General features: G+C 31.8%; 1 protein-coding gene across 3 annotated transcripts in view; it reads right to left on the bottom strand.

Moving 5' to 3' along the window:
* Nucleotides 1-2679: 2679 nt before the first annotated feature.
* The window catches only part of LOC127705800 (peptidyl-prolyl cis-trans isomerase FKBP4-like), a 28567-nt gene continuing 15474 nt past the window's right edge, over nt 2680-15772 (bottom strand). For 2 of the 3 annotated variants that reach the window (XM_052210148.1, XM_052210149.1), the window contains exons 6-9: nt 8944-9180; nt 7663-7854; nt 5893-6077; nt 2680-4873 (exon numbers count right to left, since the gene is read on the bottom strand). In XM_052210148.1, the coding sequence (XP_052066108.1) occupies nt 5916-6077; nt 7663-7854; nt 8944-9180 (591 nt within the window). In that variant the 3' untranslated portion in view covers nt 2680-4873; nt 5893-5915. The remainder of the gene's footprint in view (nt 4874-5892; nt 6078-7662; nt 7855-8943; nt 9181-15772) is intronic. The other variant, XM_052210150.1, reaches the window with a different exon arrangement.

Raw genomic sequence — 15772 nt, 5'->3', positions numbered from 1 at the left:
ATAATGTTCAGCAAAGTAAGATCTACAAATAAGTCAACTTGACCAAAATGGTCAGTTGACCCCTTAAGGAGTTATTGCCCTTTATAGTCAATTTTTAACCATTTTTCGTAAATTTTTGTAATCTTTTACAAAAATCTTCTCCTATGAAACTACTAAGACAAATTTAACCAAACTTGTCCACAATCATCATAAGGGTATCTAGTTTAAAAAATGTGTCCGATGACCCCGCCCGCGAACCAAGATGGCCGACATGGCTAAAAAATAGTACATAGGGTAAAATGCAGTTTTTGGCTCATATCTCTGAAACCAAAGCATTTAGAGTAAATCTGACGAGGATAAAATTGTTTTTAGGTCAAGATCTATCTGCCCTGAAATTTTCAGACCAATCAGGCAACACGTTGTTGGGTTGCTGCCCCTGAATTGGTAATTTTAAGAAAATTTTGCAGCTTTTGGTTATTATCTTGAATATTATTATAGATAGAGATAAACTGTAAACAGCAATAATGTACAGCAAAGTAAGATCTACAAATAAGTCAAATGACCAAAATTGTCAATTGATCCCTTAAGGAGTTATTGCCCTTTATAGTAAATTTTTTAAAATTTTCATAAATTTTGTAAATTTTTGTAAATTTTTACACAATATTTTCCACTGTAACTACTGGGCCAAGTTCATTATAGATAGAGATAAATGTAAGCTGCAAGAATGTTCAGTAAAGTAAGATCTACAAACACATCACCATCACCAAAACACAATTTTGTCATGAATCCATCTGTGTCCTTTGTTTAATATGCACATAGACCAAGGTGAGCGACACAGGCTCTTTAGAGCCTCTAGTTTTATGCCCCACCTATGATATTAGATGGGGCATTATGTTTTCTGGTCTGTGCGTCTGTTCGTTCGTCCATCCGTCTGTCCCGCTTCAGGTTAAAGTTTTTGGTCAAAGTAGTTTTTGATGAAGTACTATGGACACATTCTTGTTATTTTTATATTAAGTTTTTCTCATCACTTGGTGTCCGTTGTCGTCGTCCATTAACTTTTACAAAAATCTTCTCTTCAACTAATGGGCCAAATTTAACCAAACTTGGCCACTACCATCATTGGGGTATCTAGTTTCAAAATTGAAAATGGGGGTAAAATACAAGTTTTGTCTATTACCTTGAAAACTGCTATAGAGAAAATATGACCGGGGCAGAAACGTTGAGAATGTTGAGATCAACCTATTGTCTATTTACATCAAAACTGTCAAATGACTTCTTCTAGGAATTATTGCCCTTAAATGATGATTTTTGCCTAATATCTTAAAACTATAATAGATACAGAGAAACTTAAATAAGTAAAAATGATCAGCAGGGCAAGATCTACAATTAAGTCAACACTGTTGAAATTGTTAGTTGACCTATTGCTTAAAGTATATGATAAACTGACAAAATTATGAAAACTTATCATTGACCAATAAACCATGAAAATGAGGTCAAGTTTATATGACCCCTGCCAGACAGACATGTACACCTTACAAATGTTCCGTACACTAAAAATAATTGACCTATTGCTTATAGTATCTGAGAAATAAACCAAACCATAAAAACTAAACATTGTCCAATGAACCATTAAAAGGTCTGATGAAACCAGTCAGTTGGACATGTACACCTTACAATCATTCCATACACCAAATATAGTTGACCTTTTGCTTTTAGTATCTGAGATACAGACTTGACCATGTAACTTTAACCTTGGTCACTGATCCATGGAATAAGGTAGAGGTCAGGTGAACTCTACCTGACAGACATGTAGACGTTGTAAGGAACCCATATACCAAATATAGTTATCATATTACTAATAATAAGCGAGTATTAAACTTAACCAAGCAGTCACTGAACCATGAAAATGAGGTCAAGGACAATGGACATATGACAGACAGAAACTTTGTAACATAAGGTATCTGCATACAAGGTATGAAGCATCCAGGTCTTCTACCTTCTGAAATATAGAGTTTAACAAATAGTTTATGCCTTCGCCCGATTGTAATACCTATGTCTCGCTTGCTGCGACTTTGCCTTTATATAAGATAGGTAGAAACTTAAATGAGCAAAAATGATCAGCAAGTCTAGATCCACAAATAAGCAAATATGGCCAAAATCTTCAGTCAACTCCTTATTGGAGTTATTGCCCTTTAAATGATAACATTTACATTTTTTTTTGCAGTTTTTGCCTCTTATCTTGAAAACTTTAAAAGATAAATAAAAACTTAAAAAAGAAAAAATATCAGTAGGATAAGATCTACAAATTCATGAACATGACTGAAATTGTCAGTTAACTCGTAATAGAGTTATTCCCCTTTAATGATTTAACAAAAAACTTGTCATTATTGAAGATGCAAGTGAGTGACAGGCTCTTTAGAGCCTCTAGTTTAAGAAGTAGCTGAACCATGAAAATAAGGGCAAGGACAATGGACAATCGACAGACATGAAATATATAGATTTATAAAACTAGTTTACACCACCGCCACAGGATAAGCATCTTTATGTGTCGCATTCTTCAACTTTCATTGCAGATGAGACAAATACTAAAAGCACTGCCAGCAAAGCTCCTAAATGATAGTCCATGATTTGCTAACCGAAAACTTAAATAAATCTGACTAAACGAATACAATACTACAGTAACTATATAAACAAAAGAAATGTTTTTATAAAAAGATTTATTTCAATGATTGTTTACTTATTGGAATGCATACAATGATTTCTTCTATTAATTATACTTCATGACACTAATGAGTTATGGATTTATCACAACATTTTTGACAGCTAATATTATGCAATTAACAATTCAAGTATTGAAGTAAACAGTTCAATGTAACATATGCACTATTTTTTTTTTAACTTGGATCAATTTTTAAAATAGATATTTCCTGTGCAAGATTGTTGTCTAGATTTTCCAGAGTTGTAAAAAAAAATTAAAGATAAGAAAGAAAAAAATGTCTTTCAAAAATCTTCCTCATTTATGTGCACATAAAAAGCAGAACAACCAAGGGAATTACTTTACACTATTGCAGTTTTAATACAGTAATTTAAAAGCTGGTGATGCTTTTTGATATTAGACTGAAAATTTTCAATCAGTCAGCTTGGAAGACTTTTTTTCTAAAACATTGAGTAAACACTTGAAATTTGTCAGATCTAGACAGTTTACAATGTATATCTTATACATGGTGGATATTTCTGGTTTACCTGTTCTTGTGTTGAAATGATAAACGACCTCAAAACTTTATAATTACCCATTAAGTTAATTTTGTACTATTTACATATGTATTTAGAAAGTTTTTCATTCTTTACTGGTATATAAGTTTACAACTGGAAGTTCATACTTTTACTGAAAAAGGGGAAATAACCAATATATTATGTTTGTCTAAACTAACACAATAATATTTGGTTGCACCGTTGCAGTTTCCCCTCAGTGCAGATGTGAAGTTTAACTAAAAGATAATAGCGTTAGATGTCCATAATCAAATGGAAAATTGGAGAATTGACAGTATTGGCTTGTGCAGAGCAATAATGTAATGTAGGATGAGTCTCAATGAGACAATACTCCACTAAACAAATACCAATACCCATGTTTTAGAATCACTGGAAAAGTACCCTCAACAAATAGAGATCTAAATCACCAAACACTAGAAAAGTTCAAAAAAACTTGGTCAACAAGGATAAATAAATTTCTAACATCAGCACAAATTTTCATCAGAATTTGACAAGCACTAAGTTGGAGCTATGGTAGTTAGATGATCCTCCAAATATTACAATAAGAAGTAGAAGAGACAATTTGACAATGCACAACATAGAATTATATATTGATAAGGTGGATTAATTTATTTTTGTGGGAACTAATTTTTGTGGATTGAGGGAAACTTGTATTTTCTGGATATTTGATTTCATGGTTTTGTCAATGTCTGCATACAAACCTTTTGGAAATTTGTAATTTGTTGAATATTTAAATTTGTGGTTCACCTGTACACACGAAACAAACGAGAATTTGTATCCAACAAATAATAATAAAATAAACTGAGTAATAAAATTATGTAATCAGCTGATACAATACAGGTATTTACCAAAAGGTCTTACAAAAAATTGTGCTGCTTTATATCAAATTTGAAATTTATAATGAGGTTAAACCAAAAAAGAAATATGTATGAGCCATAAGTATATATGTTGGTCAAAAAATAATGTTTCTGTAAAAATTGAAACAAACATTTTGTTGTACCCTATTTATTTTGATGGGAAACATGGGAGATTGTTTTTTTCTAATACAGCAAATAATGCCAATTCTATTCATACAAGAAAGACACTGAAAATGACAAAACAGCCTTATTTTATATGTGAATACAAGGAATGATGTCCAAAATATAATCATTACTGTAACTTAAGAGTTGTGTAAACAATATACCTTTACATTATGTATGTATAATACTTTTTGCTGATATGGTATACAAAGATATGATATACAGATATACATGTAATGACACATAAAGTATATTGTGTATGACGTTTTTTTTACAAACTGAATAAAAAATAATGAGGTCAATAGATTTCCATGTCTTGTTTAACAAAGATCAGATTACAAATCCTTTACATACAAATGTTTCAATGTTCAGAAATTACTATATTCATGGCACAATTTATTATTAATGAAAATACATTCCATATCTTAGGAACAAAATTGTATCTCAAAAACAAAATGGCAGTATACAGATCACAATTAAATCAACAATAATAATTATAAAAGTAAATAAAATCCTCCACCATTTTAACTTGTTTCCATTGGAGCACTTTCTTCTGGTTTAGAATCTGCCTCCTTGGTTGTCTTAGATTCATCTGAAGCTTTCACCTATAAATAAAAACATTAATAATTCACAAATGGTATTTAGTTTCAAATTCTTAAAAACATTATATCAATTATACTGATATTTGTTCTGGTACCTATAGAGTAAATATATCTTATGTTGTAATGTTATACCACTGTCCCAGGTTAGGGGAAGGTTTGATGCCAGCAAACATGATTAACCCCACCACATTCTGTATGTGTTTGTCCCAAATCAAGAGCCTGTAATTCAGTGGTTGTCGTTTGTTCCTGTATATCATATTTGTTTTTAGTTTATGGTTTTGAACATAATAAGGCCATAAGTTTTCTCATTTGAATTGTTTACATTTGTCATTTCAGGGCCTTTTATAGCGTACTATACAGTATGGTTTTTGCTCATTGTTGAAGGCCATATATTGACCTATATATGTTAACTTCTATGTCATTTTGGTCTCTGGTGGGGGCAATCATACCACATCTTCTTACTTTTACATATCAATTCCTTAATATATACCATTATAGGAAAATAAATAGCTTTAATACTGACTTTTGTGACTATGGTATTCATGCACTGTATTTGGGCAACCACTTTTTTTTCTTTGAGGAACTTCATAAAAAAGGAGATGTGGTTTGAATGTCTATGAGACAACTATTCACCAGAGACCAAATGACATAGATGAACTACAGTTCCATGAGTTCACTGTATGGACTTTAACTATGAACAAACCAATACTGCATACCAAGCTGTAAAAGGATCCCACATGACAAAATGTAAAAACAATAAAAAAAAAACCAATTAAATGAGAAAACCAAATGCCTGAACTATACAACAAGTGAAAAACAAATATGATTACATACAACAAAGTGACATACTACCATAAATAACACACACTTTCTACCCTCCCATTTTATTTTAATGGAACAGGCCTAAAGCAAAAAGTGAAAAAAAATAAGAGCAAATAGGGCTGCTGATCAATGTTAATTCTGAAAACTGATTAAATGTCACTCAAATCAGTCTTCAAAGTAAAGAGAGACCATTATAATACCATTGTTATATCTTGTAGACCTGTCAATCATCTTCCTGGTGTTTTCTGCCATGATTGTTGGTTTTAGGTTCCGGCATTGTTTCACCAAATGCCTCACACTCTTGCTGAAGTGTCATCATACCATCGGCCATTTCATTACGCCATTCCCCAATGCTTTCCAGCCCATCTTCATAGCCAGAGTATGGCTAGAAAACAAAAAGGACAAGTTATCACTATACATAGCATGCTAGATCCTTGACTCCTTTTTCTTTTAAATTATTTTAATAGTCAATTTCATAAAAATAAAGTAATCAAGCAAACCTGTATATGAAACTTGTCCTTTTATATGGTTCTCCCTTTCACTGTCAGAGATGATTAATGACATTTCAACATGCCAGTTTTCATGAAATACTAATCCCTCCCAATCAAAACTGTAGATATTACTGTGTTGATGGCACATTTATTTTAAATATATTCTAAATACACAAGTAGTTTGATAAAAATGAACTTTTTTATTTCAAACTAGATTTTAAATACAATCTACTGACACTTCTTGAAAAAATCTACTGACACATCTTGAAAAAAATCTTCTGACACTTCAGCAAGAGAACACTCAATCTGATTAAAATACAGATCCAGTGTCCACGCTTCAATTAAAAGGACGTCCACGTCCACCCTTCTGTTAAAAGGACGTCCACGTCCACCCTTCTGTTAAAAGGACGTCCACGTCCACCCTTCAGTTACAAGGACGTCCACGCTTCAGGTACAAGGACCTGACAATGCTCTGTTCTACTTTCTGTTCTGGTAATTATTACAGCAGTCAAAGAAATTTCTGCCTTCAAATTTTTAAGTGTGTACCATTACAACAAAACCAGAGGATCCTGAAAGGTCTTTAAAACAGAAAGAAGAACCAAGTGTTGTCAGCTTCTTGTTAGCAGAGCATGGAAACAAGATCTGTATTTGAATCAGGTTGAAGAACACTGAACCATTTATCCCAACATCATGTACAATATGAAATAGTGACACAAACTAATGTGTGTTCTTCATACCTCATCAGTGATGATCATTTTGTGTATTTATTGTTAGGCTTTAATTAAAATTCATAAAAGTGGTATTATGTTGTGACAGAAAATTTATATATCTTTTTACAAATTTTGTTACCCATGTGGTAACCATGGTAACATCAGCTTCGTTTGTACTCCATATCTGTTGCTTCAAATCAACAATATTGAAAAACATTGTTTGCAAAGCAAAAAAGTAAAATAACAAAAATACCAAATTCCAAGGAAAGTCCTTTATTAAATGGTAAAATCAAAAACTCAAACAAATGGAAAACAACTGTCATATTCCTGACTTGGTACAGGCATTATCTTATCTAGAAAATGGTGGATTAAACCTGGTCTTATAGCTAGCTAAACTTCTCAATTGTATGTCAGTCGCATAGAATTCAAAGTAATACAAAGTAGACGAAGAGTTAAACTAAATGAAAATTAAAAGTGCTCTAAATAGAAATATTTACCATTGAATATTGGTGAAAAATAATTATCATTTTTACGAAGAAAGAGTACATGTTGGGGCCTCACATCAAAGTGCCAAGCTTAAAACATTCTCAAGCAATTATTCATACAGGACAAGTAATATTTACATTTAACAGATTTTTGAAATTTCAACTATATAAGCAGAGTTCTTATAATATTTTAAGTTATTTCCTTATTTTTCTCGAGTATCTTGTCTCCTGGAAATCCTGTCTGAACCCTTTTTTTTTCTAATTATTTGTTTCTATGAACTTACATTGCGTGAATCACGTTCAGCAAATTTATTAAACATTCCAGCATAAATATGTTTTTCTTTTTCCCTGAACTGCTTCAGTTTTTGTTCACAAATAACTATTTGATTTTTAGCTGCTTTGTTCTCTGGTTCATACTCTAGGACTTTCTCATAATCTGCTTTAGCTGATTCATGATCATGAACTTGAAAATATGCCTAAAAATGTAAAAGAAATACATATCAAATCTACTTTAAAGTACAAGACAAACTCATAAACTGCTACCAATGGAAATCATTACCTCCTGGATCCGAAATTCTATCTTAATCTGCCAAGGGTGGAGAGGAGGGACAGGATCGTAACCCTTGGCTAGCGAAGATGTGAAAAGGGGATCAGTAGGAAAGTTTTATTGTCTACTTTTTAGTGTAATGTTACAGAATTTATAAATGTAAATACAAATTATTGTTCTAATTCAGTGTTCATTTATCATGTTTATCAAAATGTTATGAAATTGAGATGTGGGATTTATGTACACTGGGACTCAATATTACACCTCAATGGACATAAAAGGATGGTGCGGCAAATTGAAATTTAGCTTGTTTGCAAAGAGTAAAAGAAATTGGTGAAAAAATATTGAAAAGGGGTGGCAAAAAAGAAATTTGATTTAGAGGAAACCCTGTTGATAAGGATGTCTATAAAAGACAGCTTCTGTTCAGAACATGGTTTTTGGTTAACATAATGTGGATTCAGAATCATTCTGGTGAAACTATTTTCGTTGATTTTGTGGGTATAGAGAAACCACAAATTTCAATGTTCAAAAATTTTAAATTTACTGTAGGCTTGTATAAAAAAATTTTGTAGAACCATAAAAAACAAAAATCCATGAAAATACCAAGTTTTCCTCAATCCACAAAAATTGGTACCCACAAAAATAAATGAATCCAGTATATTGATTGGTAACAAAACTTTTCCAAACACTTATTAGTTTTGACAAAAATTCATACACATACTGTGGATTCATTAATAATCGTGGGATACCAATTTTCGTGGATTTCGTTGTTACAAGTGAACCACGAAATTAAATGTTCAACAAATAACAAATTTCCTATAGTGTTATATGTAGACTTTGCCAAAACCACGAAATCAAATATCCACGAAAATGCAAGTTTTTCGCAATCTACGAAAATTGGTACCCACGAAAATAAATGAATCCACAGTAGATTGTACTCTTAAGTAAAAAGCTTTATAATGGGTAATGAATCATAAAAATTCAACAACTTTCAATTTTCTCAAAATAAAATAATTACCGTAGCCCTCCTAAAGTGTGCCTTGACACTTTTAGGGTCCAACTCTAAAGCTTTATTGCATTCTTCCCTGGCTTCAGAAAAATCTCCCAGTTTGATTTCACACATTGCAATGTTCAGATGTGTAGCTAACATTAAACTATTCCTTTTCTCTTTATTTTCTTCCTGTAAGTCTGTTTCATATTCTAAATATTTCTTCACTTTTTTATAGAACTGCTTTGCCTTGCTGTAGTTTTCTTTCTGCAAATTAAATGGTTAATTACAGTCCTTGAGAAATAAAATGGTCAATTAGTCCTTGAGAAATATATGTTTAGCTCAAAAATCAGTTTTTCATAACATTTGTTTAAATTGGTCTGGTTTTTGAGGCCTCATTTCAGGAAAATTTTACTGGACTGATAACAGTTAAACTGACCTGGGCTTGAACCATAGGGCTTTTAGTTATTTGTGAAGACTAATGTATCAAGTATAATTCAGTATTTAGCAATAAATTATATGTAGGCAGCTGTTCTAGACCGACATTAATAAATTTATAGCTAAATACTAAATTAAGGGTATTCTTTTCAGATCTTCTTTTAAGGATATTCTTCGGTCGTGGCAGCCATCTTGTTTTTATTATTTCGAGTTCCTCTGGCTTTTAATGTGATAAACAGCATTAGAAAAGATTGGTTAAAAGGGTAAACAATATTGCACAGAAGTGACATTAGGCAGCAGTTTTCAATCTATCAAGTACAACATTTCTTGAACTGCAAAAGTGAAAATCATCAAAATTGAACTTGACCTCCATTTAGTCATGAGAAACAACATAAATAATTGGGTCACTATTTTTCTGAAATTGAACTTTGGTATTGACCTTAAAAATATGTCTGTGAAGCATCACATCTGTAGTTCTTATGAAAAAAAGTACCCCAATGTAAATTTTATTTTTCTGGAAAATTTTGAATTTGCATCTTTTTTTACACGATTTTGGTTTGGATAATGACATATTAGAAATAAACTGTTAACATATGTACAAATATATGTCTCGCCTTTTTTGTTATTTTGATAGTAAAATGCAAATGTTGAAATTAAAATAGCAATACTTTAACATTTAAGTTATAAAAAGCAAAAAATTTAAAGTCATATGAACCATGACTGAAGGTACAGGGCAAAACAAATCCATGGATATGAGATGTGCCAATGCTAATGCATATGTATGCATACCAAATATCATTGACCTACCACTAGTAGTTCCCCATAAACAGACTTAATCACAAACTAATCATGCTAATACATGAATACTAATCAAAAGTTTCAAAATCAATAGACCACGACTGAGAGGGCGGGGCCAACAATTTCCATGGAAATAATATAAGATGTGCCAATGCTAATACAACTGAATACCAAATATTATTGACCTACCACTATTTTCCATGGAAATAAGATGTGCCAATGCTAATACAACTGAATACCAAATATTATTGACCTACCACTATTTTCCATGGAAATAAGATGGGCCAATGCTACTACAACTGAATACCAAATATCATTGACCTACCACTATTTTCCATGGAAATAAGATGTGCCAATGCTAATACAACTGAATACCAAATTATTGACCTACCACTACTTTCCATTGAAATTAAAGAACCTTAGTGAGCGCGCTCACATACCCCACGTCCCCACATTGTCATTGGAGAAATAAAATATGTGTAAGAAAAAAAAATTGTATAAGAAAAAAAAAATTGAATCATAATTTCCTGTCAATCAACTGAATACCAAATATTATTGACCTACATGTACCACTTCTTTCCATGGAAATAAGATGTGCCAATGCTAATACAACTGAATACCAAATATTATTGACCTACCACTACTTTCCATGGAAATAAGATGTGCCAATGCTAATACAACTGAATACCAAATATTATTGACCTACATGTACCACTTCTTTCCATGGAAATAAGATGTGCCAATTCTCATACAACTGAATACCAAATATTATTGACCTACCACTATTTTCCATGGGAATGAGATGTGCCAATGCTAATACAACTAATACCAAATATCATTGACCTACCACTAGTGGTTCCCCATAAACTGACCTAATCACAAACTAATACATGTAAACTATGCAAAAATTTTCAAGTCAATAGACCATGACTGAGGGGGCAGGGCCAAATAAATTCAATGGGAATAAGATGTGCCAATGCTTATAGAACTGCATACCAAATATCATTGACTTACCACTAGTGGTTTCCTATAAACTGACCTAATCTCAAACTAATACATGTAAACTATGCAAAAGTTTTAAAGTTAATAGAACATGACTGAGGGGGCGGGGCCAAATAATTTCAATGGAAATGAGATGTGCCAATGCTAATACAACTGCATACCAAATATCATTGACCTACCACTAGTGGTTCACCACAAACTAGACCTAATCACAAACTAATACATTGTTGACGACGCTGACGCGGGAAACAGCATACCTATGTCCCGCTTTTTGAATCTGTCAAGGCGAGACACTATATATTTGATTAGATTATACTGTTAGGTGATGATATACATTTTCTCCACCAAATATTTTGTTATTTACCTAATGACGAGACAGTTTCCCAATTTGTTGACATTGTAATACAATAACAATACACATTAGCAGCTTGCATATTTTTCTAAACAAAATTGTTTAATGCAGTATGAGGCTCATCTTATTTTTGAAAATTTAGACTTATTTAGACATATAACCCTTTATGTCCTTTTGACCTTTATAAAGAACAGATGAACTTCATATAAATGCATTGTGTAATATTTATTACTGCTTTGATATATCTTGCTTAGTTTTAGCTATGCCAGAATATAAATGTTATTTTCAGTACATAGAATAACTGTCAAGATTCATATAGGCAAAAAGGCTTGGTTATTAAAAGCAAGTTCTGTTTGTCAACTTATAACAACACTGTCCAACAGCTATTTTGAATAAATCATCATTATGAATAATAACTATAATTTAATAACCTACAAATTATGAAGGTCAAGTTACAGTAAATGGTGATGTCTCAGTTAAGATTTTATATACAGCTTCAGCATGTTAAACTTGAACTCAAATCAGAAGACATTTCCCTGTTATAAATATTTTCTGAACAAATCAGAAGACATAGCCCTGTTAAAGATAAAATATTCTCTGAACAAATCAGAAGAAAAATCCTTGTTATAAAATATTCTCTAAACAAATCAGAAGACATATCCCTGCCATAAATATTCTCTAAACAAATCAGAAGAAAAATCCCTGTTATAAAGTATTCTCTAAACAAATCAGAAGACAAATCCCTGTTATAAAATATTCTCTAAACAAATCAGAAGACATATCCCTGCCATAAATATTCTCTAAACAATTCAGAAGACATATCCCTGCCATAAATATTCTCTTAACAAATCAGAAGACAAATCCCTGTTATAAATATTCTCTAAACAAATCAGAAGACATATCCCTGCCATAAATATTCTCTTAACAAATCAGAAGACATATCCCTGCCATAAATATTCTCTAAACAAATCAGAAGACATATCCCTGCCATAAATATTCTCTTAACAAATCAGAAGACAAACCCTGTTATAAATATTCTCTAAACAAATCAGAAGACATATTCCTGCTATAAATATTCTCTAAACAAATCAGAAGGCATATCCCTGCTATAAATATTCTCTAAACAAATCAGAAGACATATCCCTGCTATAAATATTCTCTAAACAAATCAGAAGACAAATCCCTGTTATAAATATTCTCTAAACAAATCTATATTTGACAGTTTTTGATAGATTGTTTGAATTTAATTGATAACAAGAATGTGTCCATAGTATACGGATGCCCCACTTGCACTATCATTTTCTATGTTCAGTGGACTGTGAAATTGGAATCAAAACTCTAATTTGGCATTAAAATTAGAAAGATCATATCATAGGGAACATGTGTACAAAGTTTCAAGTTGATTGGACTGCAACTTCATCAAATACTACCTTGACCAAAAACTTTAACCAGAAGCGGGACAGACGGACGAACGAACGGACGCACAGACCGAAAAACATAATGCCCATAAATGGGGCATAAAAATAATCATATGGTCTTTGACTTCATTTGTTTAACGTCTTCACCAGTTTATTTCTAATTGAGGTGAAAGAGTAAGAATATTGTTTTGAATGGCTTAACCATGCAGCACTTTATGATTTAAGCTTGATGTTTTGGGATATTTTTCATTAAAAAAATCACTTAAAATAGTGTATGAACCCCAAAAAAAACAAGTTAGTAATTAACTTAAAATATCTGTCATTTTTTCCCTACCCAATTTATCCCTTACACTTATTCTGATATGGACTGGTCATTTTCATTGAATCTTACACAATTCAATTGCTTCTTCTTAAGGTAGATGGATGGTCTAAATATAAAATCCATAGAATTTTTTTTTAATTTGTCAAAATGTAGTTTATATCATGCTTTTTTCAAAAATATAATAAAAAGTATGGGTCACCAGGCTTTTTCTCACACTACAGGTTGTGCAAAATTGTCAGAGTTTGTATAGATTATGTATGGAAAACCCAATTTTGTGTGATAAAAAGAAAACTAAACCATAGAATTTTAAGATAAAATATGAGAAGATAGTGCTAATAATATGCTTTCAGCTAAGAAAAAGAGAAAATGGGGTCACGGAACTCGTTTTCTTGCTACATAATAAAATAGGTAAGTTCATAACACATTCTCTTAAAAAGTTACTTTATCTGAGCTATCTCCCCTTATGTTGCAAAGTTGAAAAAAAATGGAATCAAACAAAAATATTCTATTTTTTGTAAAATACAGCCGTAAAATATGATAAAAAACATAATTTTTCTATATTAACATGAAAAGTCTTACACAAGAATTACATACTTCTCTCGAAATTTGCACATTTCATTAAATATCTAGACCGATTGTTATCTGCTATTTCAAAATCTAAGAAGGAGGAAGACACCCCAGCTACCTTAACCAGTTTACCTGGCTATATTTTCCAGCATGTATTATGTTAAAACTTTATAAACAGTTATTTAAACATATTGTCACTTAAGTGATTTATATCTAACGTTATCAAAAGTCACTAATGTGAAAAATGTAGCCTTTAAAATATATTTATATCCTGTTTATGATAAACCTATTATCTGAAAACAGGTTAATTTGCATTTCTTTTTAGCACACATATGTACAGTAATTTTATTGACCATCACTGGAAGAGGGCATGTTAATTCTAATTTAATTAATAAACATGATAAAACAAAAGGTATGAAAGGTTTGATTGTTAGTTTTCACAAAATTTTAGTAATACAGACATTTTTACAATATTAAAGTAGTGCATTCTTTAGAAATTTTAGAAACTTTACAGATCATGCATTTTCATCCTTTAAAAAAAATAGAGAAAAAAAAGAGAAACTTTTAATATTAAGAGCATTTCTAAGCAAGATAAAGCATGTGTGTCTTCACAGAAAATAGATTTTTTCTGTCTTATTATGCTGTTTAAATTCCAATGTACCCCAAATGAAAGCAGTGAGTAAATGAAGTCCAAATATGACCGATCTGTCTATTTTTGAACATAAAAAGTCAATTAGATAAAAACAAGAGTGCACACGCTGAAATGTCTCGCCTTCTTTACTAATCATTGATATTATGTTGATAGTCCTCAATATAAAGCTTTACTACAACTATCACATACACTTAACATGATCCAAGAAAATGATGTCAAGGTCATATAAACCAAACAAGAAATACATGTACACCTTACAATCATTCAATACACTAAATATAGTTGACCTATTGTTTATAGTTTCTAAGATACAGACTTAACCAAGAAAACTAAACATTGACCAATGAACCAAGAAAATGAGGTCAAGGTCAGATGAACAATGCCAGGCAGACATGTACTACAGATTGCAATCCTTCCATACAACAAATATAGTTGACCTTTTGCTTATAGTATTAGAAAAACAGACCAAAACACAAAAACTTAACACTGAGCAATGAACTGTGAAAATGAGGTCAAGGTCAAATAAAACCTGCAAGACTGACAGGTACATCATAAAATATTTCCATACACCAAATATAGATGACCTATTGCATATAGTATTAGAAAAAAAGACCAAAACTCAAAAACTTAACTTTGACCACTGAACCATGAAAATGAGGTCAAGGTCAGATGACACCTGCCCGCTAGACATGTACACCTTACAATCATTCCATACACCAAATATAGTAGACCTATGGCATACAGTATAAGAAAAACAGACTAAAACACAAAAACTTAACTATAACCACTGAACCATGAAAATGAGGTCAAGGTCAGATGACACCTGCCAGTTGGACATGTACACCTTACAGTCCTTCCATACACCGAATATACTAGACCTATTGCTTATAGTATCTGAGATATGGACTTGACCACCAAAACTTAACCTTGTTCACTGATCCATGAAATGAGGTCGAGGTCAAGTGAAAACTGTCTGACGGGCATGAGGACCTTGCAAGGTACGCACATTCCAAATATAGTTATCCTATAACTTATAATAAGAGAGAATCTAACATTACAAAAAATCTGAACTTTTTTTTCAAGTAGTCACTGAACCATGAAAATGAGGTCAAGGACATTGGACATGTGACTGACGGAAACTTCGTAACATGAGGCATCCATATACAAAGTATGAAGCATACAGACCTTCCACCTTCTAAAATATAAAGCTTTTAAGAAGTTAGCTAACGCCTCCGCCGCCGGATCACTATCCCTATGTCGAGCTTTCTGCGACAAAAGTCGCAGGCTCGACAAAAACAATAGTCCATAAA

This window comes from Mytilus californianus, unplaced genomic scaffold (assembly GCF_021869535.1).
Source record: "Mytilus californianus isolate M0D057914Y unplaced genomic scaffold, xbMytCali1.0.p SCAF_6, whole genome shotgun sequence".
Taxonomy (NCBI): domain Eukaryota; kingdom Metazoa; phylum Mollusca; class Bivalvia; order Mytilida; family Mytilidae; genus Mytilus; species Mytilus californianus.
Note: the sequence above shows the minus strand (reverse complement) of the source record. Positions and strands in the feature narration are given on the sequence as shown.